General features: G+C 36.5%; 1 protein-coding gene across 1 annotated transcript; it reads left to right on the forward strand.

Moving 5' to 3' along the window:
- The first annotated feature begins 2,448 nt into the window (after positions 1-2,448).
- LOC114119192 (uncharacterized) lies at positions 2,449-13,347 on the forward strand. The gene is made up of 4 exons (XM_050206354.1): positions 2,449-2,919; positions 8,646-9,147; positions 10,504-10,785; positions 12,508-13,347. Exons 1-4 carry the CDS (start codon positions 2,870-2,872, stop codon positions 12,634-12,636), a joined length of 963 nt encoding a protein of 320 aa, XP_050062311.1. The 5' UTR covers positions 2,449-2,869; the 3' UTR covers positions 12,637-13,347.

A 13,347-nucleotide genomic window follows, 5' to 3' on the forward strand; every position in this document is an offset into this window, starting at 1 on the left:
TTAGTTTTTTTTTTTATAAATATTGATACACTTTTTTTGGCTGTGTCAACCCACTTGAAAATTTAATACAAAGTTTTTCATAAGTTAGTCTTATAACAATTCAAAATTATAAGAATACATAGGCACAATTTGAAGATCAAATATTGACAAACTTGATAAAAATCGTGAATATTATTGTACATTATTTTGAGTTAAAAATTTATAAATTTTTTTATATAAGTAGCTATAAGAATTGAAAATTTAATACAAGAGTTTTCATAAGTTTGGCTTACAAAAAGAAATCGATTTTAAAATATTTTATCTTAAGTTCAAATTTTTACGAAATCAACGATTTACTATCAAATAATTTTAGATTTTTGTTATATTTAACTTCATTTATAGTTTATACTATAAATTATATGAATATTTCCTGTTTGAATTTAGTTCATCGATACCTCAAATTTAAAGTAAAAAAAAAGAGGAATCATTGTAAATATTTTTGAAAATTATTTATACATTAATTAGTTTTATTATGATGTAAGAACTATATCACAATAACCATAATAACTGCTATAATTAGTTTTTAATTTTTGTATATTATATCCTTATTTAGATTAGGTATAACTCAAACAAATCAAAAAAATTAAAGTTAATTGTGTTTTATACACTACCATGATACGTTTAAAAATATATTTATCGTAAAATAAAATTTTTTGAAATAAATTACAATACACTTTTATTTTAAACTCTCTATTTGGGACAAACTTCAAACGCATATTAATTAACGCGTTTATTATAGACTATTAGCGTATTAAAACATTTTACAATATCGTATTTTTTCGTTTGATTTAGTCGATATTGAACTCCATGACTAAGCATTTATTCAAATATCTAGTTAGCGCCGAAGGATTTTTCACTCAAGTTCCTAATTCAGCACATTGACATTGTATGAAATATTCTCGAATATAGTCTCAATCGGTTGGTCTTGTATAACGCGTTTTAATTGCCTTGTAATGACCAACGATGACGACGACTTCGGTGACCTATAAGAATCAAACCACGCGATTCTATAGTAAAAATAATATGAAGTAGAAGTGGTTGGTCACACATCATCTTGCGGACGACCCACTTTTACCAGGGGATTCGATAACGACCGTTTTTTAGGAGTTCGATGTAGGCAATAGTTCATAAGTGTGTACACGTGCAAATGTGTGTATGTGACAGTAATGGAAAAGAAATAGTTTCCACACGTGCACTGTCATATAATAATATTATGTCAATAATTACGCGTAGAGCAAATATTATTATTATTTGTTTCTTTTTTTCTAAAAGTGTCAATAATTGCAATACTAACTAATCTATCCAATAAATAGTTTATAAAAACATAGTATAGAATTCGTCATAAAGTTTAAACGGCAAAAACGATTATCCCTCGCATTTTAAAATTAATTTTTTCAGTTCAATATTATCGACAATTTAAAAATTCTTATTCTTTAAAATTTAATAATGACATTCAGAAAGGTTAGAGAGAATTCGATTTTAAAAAAGCGAAAATTCGTTTTCGATTTAATTTCATGACAAATTCAAATACGTTTTCAAAAAGCTTATCCGGATAGACGACTGGCAAATGATCAGTCCGTTTTGGTATAGAAAACCCAAATAAGTGATCGAATCGCCTCTAAATGATTATTATGTACACGCCATGGTAATGTTTCAACAATATTGTTAATATTACAGTTTTCGAAGTGCCCAATACGATATAGGTACGCGTCGTCGTCGAATGTCGTGCATCTGCAGATCCCCGGGCACGCGGGAGAGTGTAAATATGTTGTTACATACCTATACACATAGCAGCAACTATCGTGACCGGTCGACGACGGCGGCGGCTGCTGCGATGATGCAACGACACAACATATTATATACCTACCTATATAAGTTATATTATGTACACGGCAGGTTACATATATATATATTCTTATAAGCTGCAGTGCACATAGGAACTATAATATTATTATGATAAGAATTACTTCATCCGTAACGCAACGACCACAACTGCCGCCGCCGCCGCCGCCCAGTTCCCACCACACTTCCGCTCGGTTTCCATCTGTGCGATCGTGACACCGAGCCCGCGACCATTTCTTTCTTTCCTTCGCTTATTCCTCATACCGCAATAACGTTATTATCAGACGTGTTATAGTTATATATTTATTATTTTTTTATTTACTGTCACTGCCGCCGAAAAAGACCTCCATCACCTGCAGCACTACACGCTATAGCTACCTCTCACTCTACGCTGCGCATTGCGCGTGCAATAGAATATAATAATAATATGTCATACCACATACACACACACACACGACACTATAAACCCATCTCTTCGAGTACGTTTACACCCACTCCTCCGCGCATGCACGCGGTGGTGGTGCGTCGTTCGAAGAACCGGAGAAGGCGGTGGCAACGGTGGAGCGTTGATCGAGGCCCACCGCTTACCGACGGCCCGGCAGTCTACTATCGAAATCCGACGACGAGCTGCTAAAGCAGCCGACCGACACTCGCGCGTTGCCCACACGCGTCTACATTGTTACCCGCGAGATTTAATAGACAACACTACTTCGATTAATCAAAATTATTCCCATTGTATAACACATCGTTACTGCTGCTGCTTCCTAACTCGTCGTCCGGTCGCTTTCCACCGTTCGGATATCCGTCGTCCCGCAGGAGACCGTGTGCGCGCACGGTCATGTCCGCGGTCTGCCGTCTGCTGCACGTTAACGGCGACGAGACGGTCGTCCGAGATCATCATCATCATCAACGTCACTTCTGCACCAACTGCAGTCGGCAGAACGTCGGCGTCGGCTCGCAGAAATAGACTGAACCTCCCTTATCGAGGATGGTGACGGCCCGTTGCACCCGCGGTCTCACCGCCACTACCGACTGCAGGTACACCTACAAAATAGCATAATACAAATCGTATTTATAATATCGGAAAATAATTAACATAGTATTATCGTATATGACGCGTGCCCGTCGTGATATAATAATATATAAGCCGACGATTTCGCGAGTTGGAATACGGCGTGTTCGGATTTTAAGCATATATTTTCTTTTTTTTTTTTGTGAAAAATACCAGCCCGAACCACCGCCCGCCAACCGACGAGACGTCCGGTTAACCACCAAACCGATTTATATATAGGTACCTTGTATTACCGATTGTACTCGATGACTTGTCTAATTAGTAGTCTTTAACCATACGAATTTACGTGTCACACGTAACACTGACTTTCGACTATGGCTCCGAGTCGGACTGCGAATACCAACAACCCTCATCGACTCGCGCGTATCGTTTGTATGCGGCTTATGCTACAGAGTACCACTTCGTGTTTGTCAGTGTCTTTTAAAACGCAAGATTTTTTTAGCTCTTCGGATGCTTTAAGGGGTCTTATTAAAGCATCGACTATAAACATATTCTTACAAACTATATATATATATTACTGTTTTAGAATAGATTTTGAGAAATACGTAATTATTCAAATTTTGAATTTTAACGAATCTAAAAAAAAATATCACACATAATAATAATTGAAACTGTAGTCTTCATAATACCTTATATACTGTTTTGCAAAATATTACCTATCTGAAAATGTACATGGTGTTTTCGTATCACACACTTCCAGCAAGGCGAATCTGTATATAGGCAGTGTCCACGCTATGCAAAGGCCGTACAACATAAAACTATATAGTCTAATGTGAATTAAACCACGTGGTCTTTATTTAATTTAAAATGCACCCATGCAATTTTCCACTTTTTCTTCTTGCAAACTTAATCATTTTATTTATTTATTTAGACAATACAACAGAAGTCGAGTTTGGTTTTAAAGACAATAGGGTACTTTGAACTTGGTTTAATCGCATTTGTGCTAATAACCTATTAGTTGATCGACATATCAATCATATACTACAACCACGATGCATTTCAGATTTCGTAATATTTTCAAAAAGTACTTATTTCGTGTTAACATATATCGTAGTCACACACACGTTAGTCTGTACTACAATAAGAATTACAAAAGGACAGGAGTGGCTCTACAGAAATGTCGGAGGAATGAAATAAAGCCACAAATACACATCTATAATAATAAGTCATAAAAATATTAATTAAACATTTATATAGTTTTAAAAACACATAAAATATTGTAAGTATAGGTACCGATAGTTAAAGCATGACACCTAATATGCATTATTGGAAGATATGAGTAACGAAAACGTGTCTTCGAAACAGAATCCAAAGGGGACTATTGCCTCCAATACCACCCGTGTATCCGTCACCTTGAAAACAAAATGTATTCTCAGTTCACATCACATATTTTATATTATATAGTCATCGTCGGGGCCACCATAGGACATATCGTAGTAACAATTTATTATTATTATAATGACAGACGTAATATTATTATAGTACAACACATCGTCGCAATTAGCTGTATAGTAACGACCATATTATTATTATGGTGTGTATATAATATAATAGAATACAACTATTAATATCGAACATCGTTGTATAGGAGTATTAATATTGTGATGTAGCGCTCGGGAACAGGCGATCGTCGCGAAGAATGGCTGTATCATCATAATACCAAATACAGTGTAAAAAAAAAAAAAAATAAAAAAACACGGGAATTACGTCACGCGAAGGTATACAGTCGTCCTTACAGCATCGCCCCGGTTAACGAAAACTTAAACGCAACCATACTCCAACAAAACGCTCGCCGGCCGTCGTCCGCATAGTTCTCGGCGAACCCGACGCGCGTGATGATAATAAAAAACAAAAACGTATTACATATTACTCGGGATTACGCGGGCAAACGCACGCGAGCGTGTTTTAATATGGTTTTTTTTTTCGTGTTTGGCGTGTGTTTTTTAATGAGCCGGCGAAGGACCCACCGCACGTCGTCCGTCGGCCGGCAACGCGCGGAATATTACATCACGGCCCGGTGGCAAGACGGCTATAATGTTATGATATTACACACACGCGGACTTGCATACCTGGAAGTAGGATAAGGCTAAAACGTGTTCGGACGGTGGTGGAAATAATAATATTATACGTATTACATTAATATGTAGGCGAGAAAAAACGAGGAGAGAGAAATCGAGAACGAACCGCGCACGAAAGAGAATAATAATATTATACCTATACGATATATCGCTATAATATTATTATTATTATTATTACTACTAAAACGATAGTGAAAGTCACGGCGGCGGCTGTGCTGCCGAGGCCGACGACCGGCGCTCTATATATTATTATTATTATAGACGATGACGCGCCGAGAACCTTACCGCGGCGTGCTGCGATATTTAATATGAGTAATAACTAATGAGTACCGCCGATTTGTCCGCAGTAAGCCGCCCTTGAAAAAACGATTGCATCCAAAACAAAAATGTTTTTTATGTAGGCTATATACATATTTATCTATTATACTATAATGGTATGATATGACCATGGTGCCTGGTAAACAAAATCCTCTACAGAACGTATTGGTAAAACCGTGTACTGATCAAGAATAAAATAAATATTATAATATTCTCAAATAATTCGCGTGAGTGAAGAATATTTCAGTGGCGTTCACGAGATTTTAATTCGTTTGGGATGGTGGGTTACAAAAATTCTCCCTCCCCCTCAAATCTGAATAATAAAAATAAAATGTACATTAAAACTACTATATAGTGCCTCGCAAAATAATAAATAGTAATTTATACATAAGCTTTTACATTTTTCTTGATTTTTAAGTTACGACAACATGAAATTATTTCAGATCGATTTTTCACGAGTGGCCAAATATTAACTCATTGTAATGGTATTAAAACATTATGTTGAATACTTTTGAACAGCAACACATATAATTCATATATAATTCACATTAGTAAATCACTAAAAATAATAGCTCTAATTAGTCTAGCCTCGGGCACGTCCCTATATCTTTCTTTTTACTCAAGGCGGTCTTGGATAAATAGCGCTATATATTTAGGTTATAGGTTATACAATACATATATAGACGTGCTGAACGAAATATTATTTACTTCCTAAAAATTGTTTGTCAAAAAACCAACACACCACCGCCGTAAAATCATTTTTTTTAAATTAAAGAAGTTATATATTATACTCTTCACGTTTCGCAACGACCCTAATTGGTAACCAAAACGCGAGTGAAACAATCGAAAACGTGTATTGTTACGTCGTCGTCTCGACGTTGTACACGCTGTATGACGTGTTTTCCATATACAGTAAATCCATACCAACTACAAAGTGCTGACACGCCTGGGCACGATCTAGTCGAAGAAAAGTTACGAATTGCTGGTAATATTGTATGTTGGAATTTTGGCAACCTAAAATTTGTTGAGTTAATAGATAGTAACTTTATTCTCTCGGCAAGTGCGGAAGCTAGTTATAGTTCGTAAATTATTTTAAATACGTATCACCGACGTGTATATAGTACCTATAGGTATTAAAGTTTAGATTTCGTGCAATATATAAAATGGTTTTACGTAAGTATTAAAGTTAAAGCGATAAAATCATAAACCCTTACCTACCTAGATACAAATATCAATAATTTAAAAAATACATTAATCTAATAAGACAACGTACAATAATATTTGATATGAAGATATTTTGCTAAGAACATAACATGGGCATGTCATGGACGTTTATTAAGGTGTTTGCAATATGTCATTTTAATAAAATAAAAAGAGACAAAAAATATTTTTATTTTCAATTTCATTTTTAAGTGTAAAAACTGATTCAAAGTTACATGCAACTATGCAAGTGGTACGGTGTCAGTACCGTTGTTGGATGTTGCATAATCACGAGATTGTATAAAAAACGGTGTCACGCGGAAAATACCATTCAGCAGCCAGCACGCATAGCTATAATTGCTATAAGAAATTAAACTTATACTCAACACAATATTTCTTATTACAGCGTTTTTATTATTATTTTTAAATTAGTTATATTGACTAATAATATTATTAATACAAAATAACTAATAAGCTATTCGAGTTGAAACAAACGGTCAAAACAATAGATTTTATAATTTTATACAAACGATATAAACAAAAAATGAAAACTGTGAGGTATATAGTCTCTCGTATCCCGAATAAATGTTAATCGAGTGCAGTTCTTTTTCGTGCTTAAAGGTTTTAGCAATCAATATGAGGCGTCTTTTCGTAGCTCTTCACGGCTGACGACATAGACGTATAATATAATATTACGATGATTATGATGACAGACGACACTTATAGTATTACAAGTCCGAACTTATAGATTATAGCCGTGGTCGCCATCTAATTCGTGTTTCGTTCGTGTCTGTCGTTTGTGCACCGGTTTGTGCACCGTTCAAGAGAGAGAGAGAAAATCAGGTACGAGATTAATATTTATGTTTGGACGTATTATAATAACCGACATCAGGAAGTGCGACCTCGTTCGGAAACAAGTATAATATTGTTTTCGGTCGTGCGAAATCGCGTCGGAAAGAATACGACCCACTGCTGGCGGCGTTAGGACACGACAACGTAAACGCACATAACGGACAATGCCTTCGGGCTCGCGACTACACAAACTCGAGACGGTTTTCGCGCGCAAAATGAAGCGTGGGCGTGTGGGCGCGGTCGTAGTTAATAGTAATAATGTATTACGCGGTCGGCGTGTGCATAAAAGCGTAATGTAAATGTGGTTACGCGGACGTCGTATATATCATATTATATATTATGAGTATAACGAAACTAATTAATATCGTTTACCAATTAATATACTATTCTGGATCATCGCGGTGCGGGAAGAGAGCGTGTACTGTATATAGCGTGTCTATATATACGTAACATCGCGTATTATATACATAATATTATTACGATAGAGCAATCCTCGCTCCGTCTATTGTTTTCCGGTCAGTTATACGATGTGAAAATATATGTGTCTCGCATAGGCATATACATATTATGTTGTTATGGTAGTACGGCTACGTACGGGATACCTCCCCGCGAGACGACGATGCTTCGAAGCGTTCGCGATGTCGCCGCAACAGCGTTCGTTTCGGTCACGTAGTAGGTGGTATCCGATAATAATGATTATAATATTATTATTGTCGACGATATCCGTTGTCTCGCCAGAATAATTACTGATACGACGACGACGACGACGATGCGATGTCTTCCGGTTAGATCGAAGTCGCACGATATAGGTATACATATCGTTAGTTATACCCGTCACACCGACGCACGCAGCACGCCGCATGAGAAACTAAATATTATTCTTCCTACGTTCGGGCTAACCGTCACCGTCGCGAAACCGACTACGATCAGACGGCAGTGCCTATACGTTATGTTTGCAGTATTTCTTCTTCGTAAATTCTCGTCAAAACTCGTAAAGACCGAACCGGAAGTTTTTATCCGACTATAAAACGTTTTTTTTTTTTTTACATTTTATTCCGACACGCGTTGTACGATTATGATGTATATATTCAATTTGAACAGCAGCGATACTATCGAGTACGTCCCTTTGAGACTTTTTAACAAGACACCGCGAGGTTCTCGAAATCCGACGTTCGTGGCGATCTGCTAGGAACCTACATCCGATCGTTAATATATTTGCTAATTTCCTCTTTTCTTTTACACAGCGCCGGATTTGGCTACTCCGCGGACGGCAAGCGGACAACGCCGACCACTGACCCCGTCTGCCACTGTTTGGCCTGTTGTTACGTCACCGCGACCGTCGCGCCCAGCCCGCGACCGGCGGTGGCCTCGACCACCGGAAGAAAGACGACGGCCGCGCGGGTGGAAGCGGAAGAATCGCCAAGCTGCGAGCCGCCGTCCGAGGCCGCGGCGTTCGTCGCCTCCGCCACCGCGGCGGCGTTCGTCTTGCTGGCCGCTCTGCTGGCCGTTGTGCTGTCGTCGGCCGCGCTCTTGACCGTCGCGTCAATGGTGCCGATGGCCGACGCGGCCGCCCGCGAACTCCGCGGTCCCCAGGCCGCCGATTACATCCACCTGTGGCACCAGCAACAGCAGCACAAGCGGCTGTACGACGCCGGCGACGCGTCGAGACTGAAGAGACAGCTGTTCAACAAGAACGCGAACAGTGAGCCCGGAGTCGTAGCTTTGACGTTCTCGCTGATCGGCGGTGTGAGTATATATGATGACTTATAGATTATTATTACCTATATTATATAAAACGTATAAAACGTGATTAGGTATGCTAGATCGTTGGAATTGTATTTCGCGAGAGCAAAAAAAAAAACCAAAACGCCCCCCCCCCAGGTGACAACGTATTTTAAGGCTAGATGCCTCCACCGATACCCGACGTGATATTGTGTGGACGGTAGTCGTTATACATTATAATATATCAGCACGAATATCGTGTGCGATCTTTAAAACCGACGATAGAAACGTTTTATTACGTATAGGTATAAATTATGAACTTATAACGTAGAGCAGGCGCAATGGTTATTCGAATTTTAGAATCATTGCAAACAACGGATAAACCAATTTTATCCGTTTCGTTTGAATAGGTATTCGGTTTCGTGATTTTTGGGATTCAATCACGTGTCAAAAATATTTATAGGTAAACAAAATTATCGATAAAGCGGAACCAATATTTTTAATATAATATACTATACATTTAGTAAAAACAAGTTTTTAAATATCTTATACATTAATTTTACGTAATATGTATAGATATTTTATGAAAATTCGCCAGTTACACCCACACGTTCTTAAAATATTATGTGATTTACTCCATCCCAAACCCATTCAACTGTCCAATATGTCAATTTATTTTATACGACGTTATCCATCATTAAATATATATATATTATGATGTAAACAATATCTGCATCATTATTCTTAAAAGAAAAACTATTAAAATTGTGGATAATTTTCACTTATCAAACATGATTTAGGGGTGAGGCTAAAGGGCTTCAAATTTCCACCGTTAAGAAATTTTATATTACGAGTATAATATTATATATTTATTTATGTAGTATATAATATAGTTCATACTTCTCAATGTTCATCGATTTAAAACATACATCAAATTGTTAACACTGTTATAAAATCTATAATCTAGCGTGTACTTAAATTATAGCTATATAATATTTTTTTTTTTTTGTAAAAAACATCCTTGTTTCACACTTGCTTTAACACTTGACGTTAATCTATAGAAACATCATTGACTTAAATTATTGTGTTTATTACGATAATTACGATAATATTTTTTTTATTGTTTATATTATATAAAAAGTTCAGCTTTAAAGAAGACTGACTCATTATTAGTTATTAATGTATATATATATAGCTAATAAAACACTGATTTTACTGTTTTTAATAGCGGTTATACTTTATATAAATATTCGTAAATTAATAATCCAATAGTGTGTATGTTAATAGTCGTCGTAGACATAATATTATTATTATATTTCTTCCGTATACGGTTTCCAAGACCTTTATTTTAATCTTTTGCACTCTCTCTCTGTTTTGCAGACTATTTCGGACGCTCGTCAAGCGTTCCGGAACGTGTCGAGCATCGTGCGGGACACGATCGGCGAGGCGTCCAGAGATCCCACGGCCAGCAGCACGGCGGCCGGGGATCAGATGATGATGGCCGCGGCCAACACGGCGGACAACGAGATCGGCGGCGGCGGCGGATCGGCGTCCACCACTCCGGACCCTAGGATAGCCGGCCAAACGCTGGGCAAGCTGTTAGGCCGCAACTATCGCGGTCTGCGCCGGCTGTTCAACTCCGAGCTCCGGTCCGCGGTCAAGGTCGGTATTATCCTGCTTTACACTTTGCAGTTTTCGTATGTTTGAGTTTTTCCGCACGGCAACGCGTTTTCCACGCGACGTCTATGTGTGTATGTGTGTGTGTGTGTGTGTGTCATGGCCGAAAATATCGTTATTGTTGAAGTGTCGCAACGATCGAATTGTTTAAAATGTCGAAAACAAATGCGTCTTGCAGGCTATTATCGCATTACAATGGGTCCGTAGAACAGCGTAATATACTAAGACTAAACCGTAGTAAATGCATTTTGAAAATAATTTTTTCGTATCTATTTGCCGGAATGAAAAATGTGGAAAATAACGCTGACGAGACACTGCGAGTACATCTACGCCTGTTTCGATAATCTAACATGCAAAATATTATTTTTTCCGGTGCGTTTTAAGGCTATTGAAAGCGAACCGTTTTTAAGGGGTCGTATTTAGGCAATATTAGATATTATCCTTCCTGTGTATGTGTAACTGTGTGTGTGTGTGTTGTGTGTGTGTGTGGTGACTGATCATTATAATAGTGAGCGTGAGTTCCCCGAACGACGCTTTATTTAATTAAAAATTATAGACTACTGCTCTTGTTCTTGGAAATCAGTAACGTATGTACGCGCAGTCACGTGTCACTAAATATTGCGATAGAAAAAGTTTTTAAATGAAAATCCCAAAAAGCTCATTCACCCAGTAAACTAAAAGTCCGATTTTAATTTTAAAAACATATATGAGTTCCTTATTCTGTTTTCTAAGTTTTGTAGGAAATGGATTTTTGATTTTTTTGTATTGTTTAATTACTGTAGCAACAAATGAATTATATTTATATATAATCGAAGTTATTAAATATTTTATATTATAAATAGGCCCGGATTTCAAAGCATAATAACTAATCAGCAACTAAAAAAGCACACGATTGTTTTAAAAAAACTAAAAAAGAAGCATACTTATTTTACAAAAAAAAAACTCTCGCGTTCAGACTTTACAACGAGGTGCGTTCATAATAACAAAATAAAATAATACACAGTAAAACGAAGTAAATAAGTAACCTTTAAATTTTTTGTTGGTTTTTTTTTTATTATTATTAAGCAAAGTTGTTTTCGATAATTATTAAGCTTCGACGAGGATTCGAGTTATAAGTTTAATAATAAAAAAAAATATTATGAAATTTAAAAACTGTCATAAAAATTAAATAAGCTATTAAAAAGCTCTGATAATTTTCTTAATTTTCAGTTTTATAATATCATCTATTCACTCAAATATTATAAATATTAAAGCTAAAAATACACTACAGATATAATTTATTGTTTTTATTGTTGTGTATCATGGTGTAATCAATTTTTTGTAATAAATGATCGATAATTTTTAGTAAACGAATGAAAGAAAAAATGATACGTTATATAGCATGAAACAAATTTTGTGCTCATTTAACATATCATACGATCAACTAAAATAAATATGCAAATGTATACAAATCAGCGCCTTAGTTATGACTTTACCCTTCTCAGTTTTTCTCGTGCAAAACAGTTTTTGCTATGTTTTAATAACTTCGTAAGACGGAGACAACTACTCACGCGGGTATAGCGTCCTCCTAACAATTACTAGTCCGTTTGCAGCGTGTAACACCGACTGCAGCATGATTTAATGTCATTAATTATTTACCTATTATATTTATGTTTATTTATGTTGTTATATTTTGTTAATTATTTTTTTGTTTTTCTTCCAACGCAGAATTCGCCGGGCAACATCCGCGATTTCGCCGTCGAGTTGATGGGCTCCATCGGGCAGAGCCTCAGACCGTCCAATCTGTTTTCTCGTGGGCAGATAAACGATACCACGACCACAGCCGGTCGGCGATAGGAAAGCGTCGACGGAAAACAGGAAAAGTCTATGTCCGAGTCGAAGCCAGTCAGAGCCGTCGGCGACAACGATAGCAATGCAATCTCGTCGGCCCACGACACGTCGCAACGTCATAACCATTATATTAATTATAAATCATAATATTACGCGGCCATGTATTATTCCGTCTATCGGTCGTAAACCATATTATTATAAATCGTGTGACCGATTGAATATTAATGTGTGGATCGATATTTGTCATAAGTTATATAGTCATCGTTATATAGTAAATAATACGGTAGTTTGTAGTTTTTGAACCATGTATTATACTATTAGAGTACAACTAGAACGTAGGTACCATTTTTTTTTTCTTTTTCTGTAAACGCACTGGTCATAGGAGTCGGAGTGATTACATTATATGCATATAATATGTGTATTGCTCTGATCCGCCATAATAATCTTAGGGCGTATGCTATATGCGTACGCGTAATCCATAGTACATGTGTGTATATATTTAGTATTATTTTTACCATTATTATTATTATTATTATTGTATTGTATTATTTCACGTAAGACTCAACAGACTCAACGTGTTATGCGTATAACGTGTAAACAATTTTATTAGCATTTTAGTAAACAATTTCACAATGTAGCCATGTTGCACGTGATAAAATTGGTGTACGACGCGCTTTGATTGATTATTTATTTGAAATATATTATATTTGTATACGA

The sequence above is a fragment of the Aphis gossypii genome, chromosome X (genome assembly GCF_020184175.1).
Source record: "Aphis gossypii isolate Hap1 chromosome X, ASM2018417v2, whole genome shotgun sequence".
Taxonomy (NCBI): Eukaryota; Metazoa; Arthropoda; class Insecta; order Hemiptera; family Aphididae; genus Aphis; species Aphis gossypii.